General features: G+C 50.4%; 1 protein-coding gene across 3 annotated transcripts in view; it reads right to left on the reverse strand.

The window, feature by feature from the left end:
* Positions 1-17,807, reverse strand: part of ANKRD17 (ankyrin repeat domain 17) — a 74,656-nt gene that overhangs the window by 31,516 nt on the left and 25,333 nt on the right. For all 3 annotated transcript variants that reach the window (XM_071555297.1, XM_071555296.1, XM_071555298.1), the window contains exons 2-7: positions 7,938-8,091; positions 6,821-6,977; positions 4,119-4,266; positions 3,740-3,887; positions 1,882-2,115; positions 706-800 (exon numbers count right to left, since the gene is read on the reverse strand). In XM_071555297.1, coding sequence (XP_071411398.1) covers positions 706-800; positions 1,882-2,115; positions 3,740-3,887; positions 4,119-4,266; positions 6,821-6,977; positions 7,938-8,091 — 936 coding nt within the window. The remainder of the gene's footprint in view (positions 1-705; positions 801-1,881; positions 2,116-3,739; positions 3,888-4,118; positions 4,267-6,820; positions 6,978-7,937; positions 8,092-17,807) is intronic.

Raw genomic sequence — 17,807 nt, forward strand, 5'->3', positions numbered from 1 at the left:
ACTGGCTGCCAGACAAGTGCCCAGGATATTTATGTGGCTGCTGCACTGAGGTTTCAGGGTGAGATAAAGGACAGCTGGAGTCCTGTTTATCTACGTGACTTTCTTTGCAACAACTTCTGAGAAGTATAATGGTTTCTGTTAATGATTCCCCTACCCCTGAGTAGACAGAACTGGCTGATTTTAGAACCTCTACAGTTGTTTCAGGGAAGGGCACACTACAGAGGGATTTACTGCCCTCCTGCATGGCCGTGGGTTCACAGTGTGACTCTACACAAGGCTAATGACAGGAAAAACCCAGCCCACGAGGAATCTACTTGCAGAGAAGGAGAAAAAGGAAATTTAAGGGATAAATTCTCAGTGTAACAGTCAAGTTATGTATTCAGATGAATACAACTGGCTCAGATGGACAAAGCAGCAACATCAAAGCCCTGATGAGTACCAAGCTAAAATATTTCCCCTTCCATTTCCTAGTTGCTGCCCAAACAGCTTCTGTTCATGTGTTCCCAAGGTGCACATGGCTATGTGAACATACACAGGTAACCACCTACACTGACAGAGAAATCAGCTTACAGACTCCTCCAACACCACCCAGGTGTGTGAAATGCCTCCCACAGCACAATGTTTGGCATATTAGAACTCTTAAAAGGATTTCAACAAATCGTCCCACTCTAAGTTATTTAATTTGTCAATTCTGCAGTCTCTCACCATGCAAGCCTCCATGAGAGCAGTGTGCATCTCATCTGTCTTGTGCTCCTGATCTGCACCAGCTTCCAGCAGGAACCTCACCATTTCCAGGTGGCCTGTGAGGAGAAAACAGTTCACAGAGAGAAACTGCTTCAGAAAGTGCACTTCACACCTCACAGAAAGGGTCTAAAGGACACAATGAAGGTAATGGGTGGCCATGCCACAACATAAAGAACCCACTTCCTCTGGAAAGGCATGTTTGTGTCTCTGCAACCAATATACACCGAGGTTTAACAGTGTAGTTACTATAAATACAATCCAATTCACTGACTAAGCACAGTCTTTTAACTTTTCACCTCTGCTTTCCAACCTCACTTCAGGCTTCAGAGGCCAAGAATATTTCCTCAGGGAGGATGGGTTTTGGGGTCTCACTCCTCTCTTTCAAACACAGCCCTTGCTCTGAGGGCCACCACAAAAAAATCAATCATGGTTTATGATGGCCATCAGCAACAGTGAGCCAAGAATTCATCAAGGCACAGAAAGAACATGAGTGAAAGACTAAGACACCTTCTACACAGTTGCCACCCAAGTACCTCTGCCACCAAACTCAACCACTCTGTGATGCCAAAGGCCACTCTAATAGCTCTAAAAAAACACCTCCTAAGTGAGTACAACACCAGTTGCTGAGCTGAGGGAACGTATTTGGCCTCTTAATTAAACATCTTCACCCCTTCCTTGGGTGATCCCTGCCTAATGCTCTGAGGGAGGCAACAAAGGGCTGGTGCCCAAGCACTGACACCTTGAAGGCAAGGTCTGAGATTCTGCAAGTTATTCAGAATCACAGACTATACCAAGCTGGAAGGGACCCACAAGGATCATCGAGTCCAGACTTTTCAAGTGCTAAGACCATTAACATGCAATAATTTCTGTATCTAAGCAGAGCTTTCTTTATGATACAGCTCCAACACAGAAAGTTCAGCACACAGTCTGCAATATGAGTTCCTTGCCCCCTAATCACTGAGCAGAGCATCTTTAAGCATCATGCAAACCTTTGGTGGGACTTCTCTCGCCACTGTAACTCTCCACCCAGACCAGTTTACACGCGGCAGAGTGAAGGCACCACAGAGTGCCAGCTCACAGTGCACCTGGTCTGAACCCACATTTGGAAGGCCCTCCCGGGTGCCCCCTGCCCCGTACCCTTGTAGCAGGCCAGCGTGAGCGCGCTCTCCTTGAACTCGTTGGAGTGGGTGTTGATGCCGGCGCCGTTCTCCAGCAGCACCCTGGCCACCTCCACGTGCCCGGCGCTGCCCGCCTCCATCAGCGGCGTGTGCCCGTTCTCGTTGTGGTCCTCGATGCTGGCGCCCGACTCCAGCAGCACCTTCACCACGTCCACGTAGCCCCCGGCGCAGGCGTACGTCAGGGCCGTGTTGCCTGGAGCCAGAGAGGGAGGCTTGGACTCGCAGCCCGGCGGCGTTTCCACAGCGGGAACTCCGCCTGACCCCGCTCTCCCTTCTACCCGCGGATCTGGTGGAACAGGGCTGGGCAGGGCAAAAGAACTAATGCCACCACTGGCCCTTTTACCTGAGTGGTGGAACAGGGTTTGTCAGGGGAAAAGAAGTAATGGCACCACTGTCCCTTTTACCTGAGTGGTGGAACATGGTTTGTCAGGGAAAGAAGTAATGGCACCACTGGCCCTTTTACCTGAGTGGTGGAACATGGTTTATCAGGGAAAGAAGTAATGGCACCACTGTCCCTTTTACCTGAGTGGTGGAACATGGTTTGTCAGGGAAAGAAGTAATGGCACCACAGTCCCTTTTACCTGAGTGGTGAAACAGGGTTTGTCAGGGAAAGAAGTAATGGCACCACTGTCCCTTTTACCTGAGTGGTGGAACATGGTTTGTCAGGGAAAGAAGTAATGGCACCACAGTCCCTTTTACCCAGGTGCTGGAACATGGTTTATCAGGGAAAGAAGTAATGGCACCACAGTCCCTTTTACCCAGGTGCTGGAACATGGTTTATCAGGGAAAGAAGTAATGGCACCACTGTCCCTTTTACCTGGGTATCTGGTGGAACAGGGGGAAAAGAAGTAATAATGCCACCACTGTCCCTTTTACCCAGATGGTGGAACAGGGCTTGTCAGGGGAAAAGAAGCAATGACACCAAGCAGCTTGGGGCTGACAGACTGAGGAGCTCCTTGTGATCTCCTTGTGATCTCCTGCCTGTGCTGATGCAGCTCTCTTCCCATTTCCAGCCCAGGTTCCATCACAAAACCCCATCTTTTTTCCTGTTGATCAGCAGGGACACCCTGTGTTGTAAGAACGAGAGCTCAAAACCGGGAGCAGAAAGAGCTGCTGCTTCTAAATCACGTCTTAAAAGGCTGGTTCCAAAATGCCCATCCCTCTTCATGTCTCCATAGAAAAACTGCACAAATATCAATCTGAACAGCACAGTCAAAGGATCAGCTTTTATGAAAGATACCTTGAAGAAAGTTAAAGGTCAAGGCAGTACTGTTACTGACACTACTGCACTGAGAAAAATATAACAAAAGTAAGTAAGGTGCTTTCTGGTCCCACTCTCTCCTCCTCACTCAGGGCCATCTCCAGTTGTCAATCACTGCTGACTCCACACCAGCTCTCCACTTCCAGACTGCAGAAACTTAAAAGATTTCCCAGTCTGGTCACTTCAACACAGATGCCTACCAAATTCTCATGGGAACAGGGGGAAGGGGGCCATTTCCTCCTGTTTCCCATTTTCCCCTTGTTTTCCCAGACCCACCACCAAACAACTGTCCCATGTATGCACAAACTTACCAAACTCTGCTTAAAATGTGACAACAAACCCCATGCACTCAAACACCTTCCAGATACCAACTGACCTTATCCATATTTGCATGTCTACATCCAATAACACTTTATCTGCACACAGCAATATTTTACCTGCATCCAACAACACTTTAGTTTCATGTAAAAGAATTTCAGTGGTGAAAGCAGAAGGAATCCTTTCCTGGCTGAGAGCCCCTCCTGCCCAGTTCCCAGCCAGCCCCACAGCTGCTCACCTGTGGATGACTGTGCGTTCACATCAGCACCATGAGCCAGCAGCAGCTTGACAATCTTGACGTGCCCGCCGTTGGCAGCGGCCATGAGGGGCGTGATGTCTCCTTTGATGCCCCGGTCCTCCACATTGGCGTGCATTGCCAGGAGCACCTGTTGGCACACGGGCATCAGCAACACCAGGGGGGCAAACTGGGATGCCCCAAACACCCCCACAGCCCCCACTGTGCCCACAGACCCCTAAGGCAGACAAGCCCCCAGAACCCACCCGCAGCACTCCCTGAGAACTGGCATTTCCCACCCCCTTAACAGCCCCTTGCAGGTGCAGGACCGCAATGCATTCATTTCACACTTGGTTTAGTACCACAGAGCCTGGAGACCAACCTGAGCGAGCTCATAATACCCCGCTGAGCAGGCCAGACAAAGGAGGCTCTCCCCTTCCTCCGTGTGCTCGTTCACACTGCGGCCCTCAATGAGCAGCTTCCGCACGGCATTCACATCTCCTTCGGAACAAGCCTCCGCCAAGCTGCGGCTGCCGAGACAGAGAGAGTCAGTGGGGAAATGCACTGGGCCTGCAATGCTGAAACCAGCTGAGACAGAGAGTGTCACTGGGGAAATGCACTGGGCCTGCAATGCTGAAACCAGCTGAGACAGAGAGTGTCAGTGGGGAAATGCACTGGGCCTGCAATGCTGAAACCAGCTGAGACAGAGAGTGTCACTGGGGAAATGCACTGGGCCTGCAATGCTGAAACCAGCTGAGACAGAGAGTGTTCAGTGGGGAAATGCACTGGGCCTGCAATGCTGAAACCAGCTGAGACAGAGAGTGTCAGTGGGGAAATGCACTGGGCCTGCAATGCTGAAACCAGCTGAGACAGAGAGTGTCACTGGGGAAATGCACTGGGCCTGGAATACTGAAACCCAGCTAAGGAGACAGAGCATTCAGCAGGGAAATGCACTGGGCCTGGAATGCTGAAACCCAGCTAAGGAGACAGAGCATTCAGCAGGGAAATGCACTGGGCCTGGAATGCTGAAACCCAGCCTGCCGGGAGGGCGCCGCCAGCCAAAGAGGAAACACGAGCTAACTACGTGCCAACTGCTAATTAAAGAGGTGCCAGTTTTACACTTGAGGTTTCCCAGCTAACTTGGCTGAAAACTAAGTCGTGTCCATATCCACTCCTCTTATTAATTTTTAACAGAAGCTTCCAGGAGAAACATTTGCAGGATACCCCAGGATCAGACGACACAGAAATCACCTGTTCATCTTAAGAAAACTTTGTTCAGCACTGTAACTGTTAATGAAATTAAAACAAATTATCTACATCACTCTCCTCCTGGAGTCAAACTAACCACTTGTCCTCTGTCCTGTGCTGAAAACACCAGAATCTTGTAACCAGACACAATCTTAATACACAGAGAATTAGCTCTCAAATCTATCTGTTCACTGCATGGCAATGTTTATTTTTATTTCTCAGACCCTCTGTCCCAGTAAATCTTTGGCAACAGCCACTTCTCCCCAGAAAGAGGCAGCTGGGGAGGAGGAGGGATGTACACACAATAGAAGCAGACACAGCCTTAAATTATACTGCTCTTCCTGTGTCCTGTTCCCTCACCAAGGAATGTTCCTTTGGAGTGTAGAAGGAGCAAACTTCCAACCAGCACAGCAGCACTTGTTCTCCCTCCTAACTATGTTTCCACTTTTTTATTAAAGCTTAATGAGAGCCCAGAAAGAAACCATTTTTTAATTACCCTTCTACTGAACAACCCAGTAAGACAAAATCCCACAAATAAAGCCACAAAGTCCAGCATGAGCACCAACTCCCTGTCTGAGGCTCTGTCCAGGGTCCTAAGGGATGCTGACCACCATGAAGCTCCAGTCCCTCAAGACTGTTTCCCCTTGTCAATTAAAAAGTTCCTAAAAGGTGTTTTTTGATGACAAAGATAGTCTAGGATTCTAGGATTTGCTACTTTCTGTCACAGTTCTAATGCCCACACTACAGAAGAGCTTAGAAACACTTGTACAGTTGGTCACAATAAATTCTTGGAGTGTGATTCCTGAATCCTAAAGCTGTAATTGTTGCTTCACTCTCCACTGCAGCACATGCCAGTCCAGAAATATTTCACAGGAGACACATAGGTGAAAGCCTGGCACTAATTCATAAAATCCTGGAATGGATTGGGTTGGAAAAGAGCTCCGAGATCAGCAAGTCCAACCCTTGATCCAACCCCACTGTGATCACCAGCCCAGGGCACTCCGTGCCCTGGGCTGGTGATCACAGTGGGGTTGGATCAAGATGTGGTGGATTCTCACTCAGTGCCACATCCATAGAATGGACTGGGTTGGAAAAGACCTCCATTGGATCAAGATGTGGTAGATTCTCACTCAGTGCCACATCCATAAAATGGATTGGGTTGGAAAAGACCTCTGAGATCAGAAAGTCCAACCCTTGATCCAACCCCACTGTGCCCCACTCCATGCCCTGCACAGAGTGCCCTGGGCTGGTGATCACAGTGGGGTTGGATCAAGACCTGGTGGATTCTCACTCAGTGTCCCATTCATAGAATGGATGGGGTTGGAAAAAACCTCTGAGATCAGCAAGTCCAACCCTTGATCCAACCCCACTGTCATCACCAGCACAGGGCACTCCGATCACAGTAGGGCTGGATCAAGATGTGGTGGATTCTCACTCAGTGCCACATCCATGGAATCACAGAATCATAGAATGGATTGGGTTAGAAAAGACCTCCAAGATCAGCAAGTCCAACCCTTGCTCCAACCCCACTGTGATCACCAGCACAGAGTGCCCTGGGCTGGTGATCACAGTGGGTTGGATCAAGACCTGGTGGATTCTCACTCTGTGCCACATCCATGGAATCACAGAATGGATTGGGTTGGAAAAGCCCTCCGAGATTGTCCAGTCCAACCCTTGGTCCCACTCCAGTCCCTTTACCAGCTCATGGCACCCAGTGCCACGGCCAAGCTCAGATTAAAACCTCCAGGGATGGTGAATCCAGCACATGAGGGTTTCCCCACCCCGGAGCAGGAGTGACACCCCCCCAGCCTGCGGGGCGGGGCCGGGGCCCGGTACCTGTCGGTGTGGCCGGCGCTGGCCGTGCTCTCGGCCCGCATGCGGGTCAGCGCCGCGGCCGCCTCGTCCAGGGCGCAGCTCACCGACGACGTCAGCCTGCGCAGCACCTCGGGGTCCGCGAAGGCCTTGCCGTCCGCCGTCGACAGCTTCCCGATGCCTGCCGTGCCCAGCGGTGCCAGCCAGGGGAGAGAACACACAAGGGAAATGCATCCTGGCACAGCCCTTCCAGCCGCACTCCAGCACAGCTTCCAAAAGGGCGGGATTAACTGTCTGCAATGCCAGTTTAAAAGCTGCACGTGACTAAAGCCCTCCAATCCACGGAGTCACAGAGTGAACTGGGTTGGAAGAGACCTCTGAGATCATCAAGTGCAACCCCACTGTGATCACCAGATCATGGCTCTGAGGGCCACATCCAGTCTCATCTTCACAGACTATCACAGACTGTTCTGAGTTGGAAGGGACCCACAGGACCATCGAGTCCAACTCTTAAGTCAATGGCCCACACAGGGGATTGAACCCGTGACCTTGGCATTATTAAAACCAAGTTTTAACCAACTAATCTCAGAGTATCTTCAACACCTCCAGGGTCGGAGAATCCACCCCCTCTCTGGGCAGCCCATCCCAATGCCTGATCACCCTCTCTGTAAAGAATTGCTTCCTGATATCCAACCCAAACCTCCCCTGGCAGAGCTTGAGCCCATGCCCTCTTGTTCTACTCCTGGTTGCCTGGGAGAACCAGAAGCCATCAGTGTTCAACTACTGACAATTGCTTAAAATAAGCAACAGCTAAAGCTTTTCATAGAGCAACTGTTACAAATAAACCTCACTGTGCAATTTCGGGTTTGATGCAATAGTGCAGGGGCACTAGGTGGCCATTCTGACACAGGCTTTTAGAAACCCCCCACTGGAGGGATCTGACCAGGAGCACCTTCACATGATTTTCCAAACCTTGGCATGCTCCATGTAACCTTCCCTCTCCTCTGTGACCCCTTGCTGAGTGCACCCCTCAGTACATTTGGAGCCCAATCACACTCCCATGGATCAGCCCTGTGCAAGTGATTCCAGCACAGCCTCGTGCCAGGGCTTGGGGTTAGACAGGAGGGACAGGAGGACTCACCTGCAGCTTCAAGCAGTGCTTCCAACCGCGCCTGGGTCTCGGGATCCACGGTTCTCAGGTCAGCACCATCAGCAGTACTCGACAACAGCAGCTTGGAAGCTGTTTCCAGCATGGGGTTCTCCAGATCATCCTGATCCAGGATAAACGATTCCACCTGGAAAGTAACAGATTTGGCTTAAGAACGACAGAACTGACAAAAATAGATTTAATTATCATTTAAGCATTTGCTTTCTAAGCACTCTGGTGGCTTCAACTCTGATGTCTCCTAATGCAAAGAAAACAACCAAGAGGACCAGCAACACCTTCCATGTACCATCAGCTCCAGTGCAACAGGCAAGAACTTCACAGATTCTTTCTCAAGAAAACTTTTATTTAAACCTTTGTTTACAGAATATGCAACCTGCTGTATCTGCCTTTTCCAGAAAACAGGCACTGAGTGATCCAAGTTCTCTTCCCTGTGCCCTCCACTAGTTTTTGCTGTGAAACACGCAGAAATTAAGGAAGACATGAGCACATCAGAGAGGAAAGCCCTTAATACCCATTTGTGCTATCCTGCTCTTAGAGGGGGATTGGGGCAAGCAGTTTAGAGAAGACTCTTCTCCAACAGTTCCATGAACGCACTCCAAGGTCTGTGAATTAGGCATTGCAATATTTATTAAGTTAGGAAGACCAAGCTTAATCACCCCCCCGCCAAAGCTCAACAGCTTCCAAAACTCCCAGTTTCAAACTCCAAAGGATTTTTAAAAAAATCCCAATCCCAATCCAAAATCCCAATCACTCCAAACTTGCCTGCCTGACAGACAAAAGCACGTGTCAGCCACCCCTGCAACTGGCCCAACTTGAGCCACCTCAGGATAAAAGCAGCCACTGTCTGTAGCACAGCAGCCATCTCTTTCCACATGGAATACGGCTCATTGAGACACAACCACAATTTGTTTAATTTCTTCAGCTTCATGTGTGTCTCCCAAGTTTCAGAGCAGTCCCATGAGTATCACAAGCTGAGATTCCTGCAGATAAATGCCCCAGGAATCCATCTGTGTGGGCAGATGAGCCAGAGCAGAGACTCAGAACTCCCATCCGTTCTCTTATCACAAGGGCACAGCTCACACAGCTCTGCCTTCCGCCTCCCGCTCACCCCTTCCCAGGATATGCTGAGCTTGAACCTGAGCACCTTGTTTGTTAAAGAAGGCAGGCCCAGAACTACTTCCCAAATTTCTTCCTTTTACCCCTCAACAGCATCACTGAGAAACAAAACCTCTGGTCAGCTCTTGGCAGTACAGAAACACACACCTTGAGGGCACCTCTCAACCTCCCTCTGCTCCTCTGCAGCCTCTCTGCCCTCCTGCTCCTGCTCCAACCCTGGCACACGGAGCTGAAGGGCAGGAGTTCCAGCTCCAGCCCCAGGTGGCCCCGGTGCCAGCAGCAGGACAGTCCTGCAGCACTCCAGGTTGCTCCCCAGCACTACTTTTCCAAGTGAGACTCAGGCAGGCTGCTCTGCCCAGGCTGCCAAACTGCTGGAGGCAACTCCTGCCTCCCTGCCCATCCTCAGCACTTGCCATGCTCCTCACCAGGGTCCCTCGCCCCTCACTGCTTCCTGCACCCACCCCACCATTCCCAGGCCCCTCTGGGTTCACCTGAGGCCTTGGCCCTGTGTCCCTGCAGAGGACAGGCTGCTGCAGCAGAGACAGGAGCCGCTGTGCTGCTCGGGAGCCAAGCGGGATCTCACCACGGGACAGGCAAATCCGGAGCCGTCGGAAGGATTCTTGGCTCACCCAACTCCTGCACCAGCCCAATGCTCAGACTAACTGAAAATCCTCCTCCTCCCAGGGAGACAGGGAACAGCTGCTCGTGGTTCTTCCTAACACTGGGAAATATTTGCTAAGAACTAAGGCAAAATAGGAAAACATCTCTCCCCCACTCACATCCTCTCCCCAAAATTAGGCCTTTTATGCAGTCTAAGTTTCAAATGGAAAATCTTCCAGTCCTCCTTCCAGCTAAGAATATGAGCGTGGTGAGAATAAAAATAAACAGCCCAGGGAGAACAGGGAGAAGCAGAAATCCACCCACAAACAACACAGCACCGAGACACCCACGAGGGACCAGAGAAAACTTCCCTGCAAGACAGTGCTGGGAATGCTTGTATTGTGTGCTGCCTTTCACACCATTTCAGAGCAACATCAAGAAAATAATTTACTGAAAAAAACACTTTAGACTATTGTGTAATATTAAATATAGATTAAAAATCTTTCCTTTTCCAAGGTAGAAGAGATCCACCTGCAACCTGCAGCTTGCAGAGCTTCCCACCCAGTGTCCAGTTACACTCCTCTATAGTCTCAAAATTGCCACTCAGATTGAGAGTTTCATGAGATGTACAGTCTTGCCTTTTCACCTCCTCAACATGACACTGAATACCACAGAGGGATAGAGAGAAAGGACAGTGTCAGACAGCAGGGCAATAAAACTGTGTTTTGGTAGAAAACTCCACTTTGGATTCTCAGAAAATCCACAGAAGCTACAGGCTGAAGCCAAAGCATTTCCATGTACCAAGCCAAGTCAACAGACATTTCCTTTAAAGGGCTTCAGATGTATTTATTTCCCCTACCTAAGTGTGGGGTAGGACACAAATGCTCCACCTCACAGATCAGAAAGCCTCATCTGCACTGCCCATCACATCCCTCCCACCCAACAATACTCTGACATACCCCAGTTGTTCAGACAGGCCCCAACATAAATCCTTTAACACGATTTCTCCTCCTGCAACAAAAATCTCTTGTTCTGTCCTTGCCTAAGTTTACTTGGCCTATAATAATTCGCTGTGTCCCTGATGTTTCCATGACTGACCAGAACAGAAGTCCCGAGCTGTGGCTGCCCCCCAGCAGGACTCCTGTCTGCACACCCAAAGGCATCCCTGTGAGATGGCAGGAATTTGATGCTCTGAGGGCCAAACACACAATACTGCACGTGCCTTTGAAGCAATGCCAAGTTAGCTGAGCTGCTCTGACTGGCACCGCTCTGGGCACCGTGTGAGGCTCAGCCCAACAGGCAGAGCTGAGTTCCTGAGGGCAGCTCCACCTCCATCCATCTCTCCCCACCCCACCAGCCCGAGCAAACTGCCACCAGCACCGACCCCACAGTGGGCACAAGAGCACACAGAACCTTCCACATCACCTCACACAGAGGTGAACTAAGGTCAGGCAACAAACTTCCTCCCAGCTTCCCTCACAATAAAAAAACCCAACAAAAAACCCTTCAATTAACTACACACACAGAAAAAAAATCAGAAACAAACCCCAAAATAAAAACAGCCATGCATTAAGGACTTGAAGAAAAGCTTTGAGTTATCTATTGATTCCAAATTTGTTACTGATAAGGCTAAACATGGATTAGCATCTTCCTAATTTTACATCATGCCAGGGAGGAGGGAAGAAATACTCCACCTACCAACGACTGTCTCTTCACATTCCCTTCACTCAGGAGGTGGAAATCCCACAGCCAACACCAAACAGCTCCTCCAGAACCACACCAGCAACCAAGGGATCAAGCCAGGCCAGTCTCTTAACCCCCAAATGGGTGTACAATGCCCAAATTAACATCACAGCCTAAAATGACAGCAACCCTAACCTTATTATCACAAGGAACTGCCACGGGGCTTCATGATGAGCTGAACTTTATTGACAGGGGAGAACAGTAACATCAACTCTTTCATTTATATGTCCTTTATGACTAATGGCAGAAAACATTTGGTTTGCAGCTCCCACTGCCCTCACTTCAGGTGCCACAAGCCCATTAGTTATCCATCTAATCCTTAATTTACAGAGCATCTCCAGCATTGGGTTATCACTGATTTACAGTTTTCCTCCATCCCAGCTGTGCTCTAAGGGCAACCCAGGGGCAGTAAGAAAAGGCTGTAGAAAATAACTTTCCCCTTTCATGAAAACTTTCTCCTCTGCAGGTTCTTCCCTAATTCCTGGGGCTGGCCCCTTTCCCAGGTTTACAATCCAACACAGCTTTTCTCAGGTGACTCCCATAACTCCTGCCTTTTACTGGGCACTGAATACAATTCAGAATCTGCTCAATTTGTACCCTGACACTTGGGCCTGGGGTGTTTGACACGCACAGGGTGCCAAACGGATCCCTGCAGCACCAAGACAAGGCCTTTCCAAAGAACTGCACAGAGCAGGAACAGCCCCTGGCTACTGGCAGGGAGCACAGTGCACCCCTCAGATAGACCTGACCCGACACTGCCTTGCACTGGTCCTTCCTGAGGCACCTGCAGTCAATCAGTAAGGGCTCTAACAGTCGATTTTTCCCAGTTCCCAAATTTTTGGAGAGCAGCGAAAGGTTTTTAAAGACAACATGAAATTTAATAAGGATTTTCAGATCTGTCAGGTGTTGCAAAGCCCCCTCCAGACCAAACCCACATCCCCATGCCAGGTCAGTTAATAAACTTTACCCTACTACACTGACTTCAGTCCCACTTGAGACTCACCCCTTGCTCAGCTGAAAGTGTCTGTCTCAGGGGGAGCAGCTTTAATGCTGATTTCCATGAGGAACTGCCCCCCTGCCACTGCTTTCCCTGGCACTCCCACAGCTCCTGGCCAAGATAAGCTCAGCTTTCAGCCCCACAACAGTTTTAGCTCTCACACCTCAAAGACACTGCACCAAAAATAAGTACATATATATCTATATATATCTCAGTCATTCATAAACTTTGATGGGCATTTCTTTACAGCAACACCTTTTTTGCTGTTCACTCCAGGAATACACCCCACGACTGTTCCACACAGAAATAGCAACGTTTGTACTATTACCCTGCAACTGGAACACACAAGAGGAAATAAACCCCATTCCCAGTGCAAGAACAAAGTCCAGCTCTGGCTGATAACCAGCTAAGCTCCTTTTGCACAACACAGTAGGTATTTTTGATGTCTTTTATCAAACCATTTGATGCACATCAAGGGGTTTGTGGGGCAAGAGGGAATTAAACAAGTCAATGGTGTATTTGGATCGTGGCAAACCAGGCTGAGTATTTCCCACCTCAGGATCCCAAACCCAACAGCCAGCCCCAAACCTGCAAATTGTGCTGGATAATGCACCATACTAAAGCAAGAGCTTCATGCCTGCTCCCCCTCACCCTGCTGCCTTCCAGCCCTCACAATCTCACCTCTGATGCTTTCAAAACACATGAACCCACATCAGTTTCAAGACAGCTTAGTGGAAAAAATACACTGATTTGAAGTATCAAGACAGGGAAACCAACTTAATACATCTTCAAATACAACAGTGGGAATGTATCTGGGCTTTCTCAAAGCAAATATTAAGGCCAAGTGTATGGCTCTGCCTCCTCAGCCACGTGTTTTCAGGTGAAATCACCACTTAGCTACACAGGTTTCAAGGCATTTTAAGACAGACCTTCACAGCATTAATAATGGATTATAGAAAGAATTCCATCCAAGCTTTCCTGAGCCCAAGGCTCTGGCAGTGCCTGCCATGTCTGTGGGTCCCACCAGAGCATCCCCACCAGCCAGTGCAGCTGACACAGCTCTGAGGGAAAGTGATGCTTTCCTGGCTCCTTAAGACACCATTTTCTCCATCTACAGAGCAGCTCCCTGGTCACTGCAAGGGAAAACAGCCACCACAGCCCGGTGCAGCAGAGGATCCTGCCCTCTCCATGTCAGCCTTGTGGATTTCGTGGGGTTTCCTCCCATCTCTCTTCCACCAGCTGTGATTCTCCCTTACCCTGCCCTGCTCCTACAGCAGCACAGTGGGCACAGACACCCTCTGACAGCACCAGCTCCTCCCTGCACAGTGGGATGCACAATCAGCTCTGTTGTCTTCCCAACGTGCTCTGACCCTCCCAGACCAAACTGCCTCGTTCAGCAGAAATCTGAAGTCTGGCAGCCGGAACATCTCAACAGTATCTTCTTTCATTTTATTCCTTCAAATGCACACTCCATTTCTCTGGCTGCTGCCAACAGCAACACCCAGGGGGAGGGAGGTGAGAGGAGCACCAGTCCCTGCTGCTGAAACGGTACAAGAGAGTGCCCAGACTGGCACCAGCAGAGCCTGTGCTGCAGGGCCACCTGCATTGGGACTGCAGTGCTGCTGCTGACGAGACAGGTGCCGAGGTATCCACAGGAAAATTCCCTGCTCTGCTCGGCACACACAGCAGGGAGACAGGCAGGCTGAAAGCTGGGGCTGGGAGGAGGCTGGGAAACTACACGGACTAATACTCTTTTTTCCATTTCAAATCCTAATTCCAAGCACTTGGCACACTGCCACATGAAGCAAATTCATGCACTAACTGGTATTCAGCTGCAGCCGTTGGTGCGAGGAGAATTTCATGGCAATGTAAAAATAACAACACCTCGTCTCGCTCTCGTTTCAAGCTCCCTGCCCCAATTTCACATTTACGTGGGGGGAAAACATACACAGTTTAGTCTCTGCCATGAATAACAAGATACAAAAATTGCAACTAAAAAAACCACTGAAACACTTGTGAAAGCTCAGACAACACTGTTACATCAAAAATAAAAGGCTGCCACATTTTTAATCCAACTGCCTGAAAACAGGTTTGCACCTTCACCCTCCCTCCAGACCCCCCAGAGCCTGAACTTCTGACAGAAACCATCTCTTCTGGAGCAGGCTTGGAAAGCACTGACCACAGAAGCAAAGCTTTGGGAGTGTTTAGTATAAATAGCTGCTGTGCATCTATATATATCCCCCGCGGTGTGGAACGGCACAGCAGAGCCACAGGAACACCTGGAACACCTGGAACAAAGGCTGTGGCACAACCAAAATGGAAACTGCTCTCTGCAAAACACCCCTGGCAACTGGAGGATACCAAAGAGACAGCCTGAGCCTGTGCAGGCCGTTTGTGCACCATTAGCAAGGCACCTGTCACATCCTCCCACTGCTACGTCTCTCCAGCAGACACAGGGAAGGGAGCACAGAACCCCGAAGGAGGAGATGGTCCAGCTGAGCTTCCCAGAACCACCCTCTCCCCTCGGTGCCAAAATCCCCCAGTGCCACACCTGAACAGCAGCTGCAGCCCCCTGGGACTCTCTCTCAAGCACCTGAGCTAAGCATCTCTTAAGCTCCTTACCAAGTCCCTCCCAGGGCCACTCAGAGCAGCCTCCTCACCAAAGCTGTGGGAAGCTTAGGGGGGTCACACTCCCCCTGACCCCCAGGCTGTGCCAGGGCCTGGGAACACGAGCCACAGACAGGGCACTGTAGAGTCTGCCTGAAGGGCAGCCCAAGGACTCTCAGCCTCCCGGGATGAACAAACACCCCCTGAGCACCCACCACCACACACTGATCCTCAGTCACACCACAGCCAGCTCGGGGGGATCCAGCAGCAAGAACTGTGGGATGTGAAGAACACAAGGAGCACAGAACAGCATCGCTGCAGGAAGTGGTCTCAGTTTTGCCATCCAAATATACAAACTGGGAAGTACATCAAGCCTGACTCTGCTCCTAGCAGAGGCTTTTGGGTGCCCACCTGAAGCACACCTCAGTGACACAACACCAGCATCTCCAGACAAGGGGTGCACAGCTAAGGAGGGACTGAGGAGTCCTGCTGTGCACTGTTACATCCTATTCCTCACTGCCCTACTTTCAAGGGACTAATTATTCTCTTAAGCCTTGTTTAAGGAAGGTGAGCTCCCCAGAAAGAGAAAATCCTTCTCTAACAGTCGGTCACGTTCCCTTTCCACCGGACTCACCTCCTGCCTTGACTATTCCAAGGATAGATTCAATTACTTCTCCATACAAGCACTTCTAAGCCTGCCAGGAAGCCCCTTTCTGCACTGACAGATCCACAGCAACCCACCTGGATCCTTGAAGCATCTTCCTTTCAAGTGACAGCTAAGCAAAAGGTGAACACCTAATAAAACCACCCCCAAAAGACTGAGCTGTAAAAAGCACACATGCACTGTTTCAGTGCTACCTCTCCAAGAGCTAAGGTTGAAATCCCAATGATCATTTATTTTCTTGATCAGTGATCAACCTGAGGGGGCTTGTCTACACATTTGTTGCCTGCAGAGCCTTCAAGTACCCTGAGCTTTCTTTTCACAGCTCCGTAAGCAGCCAATTCTGTCACTCTCAGGCTTTGCTGTAACAGCCCAGACCCTTCCCCAGCCCCTCCAGAAGGGAGTTTACAGCAGCTCTGCACCACTGAGGGCGCCCAACTGCTCACAAATGCTGTTTCAGGACATATTCCCCCTCTTCCCTTTCCCTGGCCCGCAGCACTGTGTCCAAGTTCCAGCTCAGAACTGTGCACACCCATCCATTTCCAGTTGAAACGAGTTGTTTTTCTAAGGATCGTGGCTCGGCACAGCTGAACAATGGGAGCAGACATCGGAACTCGCCTGGGGCCAAAGGCAGCGGCACTAACGCCCCGGGCAGACGGAGCTGAGGGCCCTGCCCTCTCTCCAGGGTTGCCCAGCAGAGCTCAGGTGTGCCCACGGGGGGCAGCTCTGCCCCAGCACTGCCCTGCTGGCACCGCAGCCGGCCCTCAGGTGACTGCAGCAGCCCCTCTGCTTTGGAATCCGTGCCAAGGGAGCTGCTGAACTGAGCAAACCGTGCAGAACCAGAGCACAGAGAGGACAGGCACTTACAGCCCAGCGTGTCCACCACAGGCAAGACCAGCCCTATCTTTCCATCAGAATTTCTATCCATTCAAAGGAAAGTTGCCAAAAGGGAGCCCCCACACGGTGCCTTTTCCCTGACAGAGCACACTCCATTTCTAAGGTTAAGAAGAGACAAACCAGGGGCTTTCCCAGCCTTCACCAAGAGATGCTTCAGATTTTCACACTGGATGTGCCAGCAAGCATTTCCCAGCCAGCACAGACTGAGCAATCAGCCCCGTCAGCTTGGCCACGTTCCTCCTGCATCTGCAAGGACTACAGTGGTGGGACAGCAGCTACAGCTCCCACCAGGAACACACTGCTGGGCCCCAACTGCTGTCACAGGAATTCCTTCTGTCTGCTTCCCAATTCTGACCTTAAAGCCCAATTTGTCCCCAAAACAGAGGGCAGCTCATGCTCATTTACATGCCAGAGATTCCCAACAGAAGACAGACCTCCATTCCATGGAAGTGTTGACAGGCAGACAAGCTACCAAGCCAACAGTAATTTCCTTCAACATCAGAAGGCAAGTGATCCACATTCGTCCACTATTTTCATCCCCAAACAGAGATGCTGAAACACAGATCAGTAAAATCACAGGACAGGAGAAATAATGGGAACACAAGTAAAGGATTAAATACCTTGTATTATGTCACAGGTTATTCTGACTCCTAATGCTCTCCTTTATTGACTCAAACACCGTGCCTCCTGTCGCTAGGAAGCTCCTTGCCCTTCCCCAACCTTTCCAGGTAACAGCTCTGGTTTTTCCCTGGAATGTAGCCCTCCTGACAGTGTGTGTAGGACCCTTGCACCAGCACCCACTGCCACCCACCCAGCAGGACCAGCTGTCTGTGATGACGGATCCCAGGCATTCCTGTCATGGGAAGGGAGCCCACACCACCACAGTGGTGTCTGTGAAAGCCTCACCAACCTTTGTGAAGCCACAACAGAGCCTTCAGAGGCTCTGGGCATCACACCCATTTACTGCTCAGACTGGAGCCAGGCTGCACACAAACCTGATGCCTGCAGACTTCCCCTTCCCAAACACAGAGCCCTCCAGTTACCAGCCAAACTCAGGGACAGCAACTGCCCTGCTGCACAAACAACTCAATTACTGCTGTAGCAGCACCTCCAACACCTTCTCATGCCCCAAAGCCAGGTGGAGAGTTTGCCTTGGAGTTTTCCCTAGGACAGACAACCATCTCTCCCACCAGTGCAAGGCAGCAAAGCTGCTCTCCCCCCA

Source organism: Pithys albifrons, chromosome 5 (assembly GCF_047495875.1).
Source record: "Pithys albifrons albifrons isolate INPA30051 chromosome 5, PitAlb_v1, whole genome shotgun sequence".
NCBI lineage: Eukaryota > Metazoa > Chordata > Aves > Passeriformes > Thamnophilidae > Pithys > Pithys albifrons.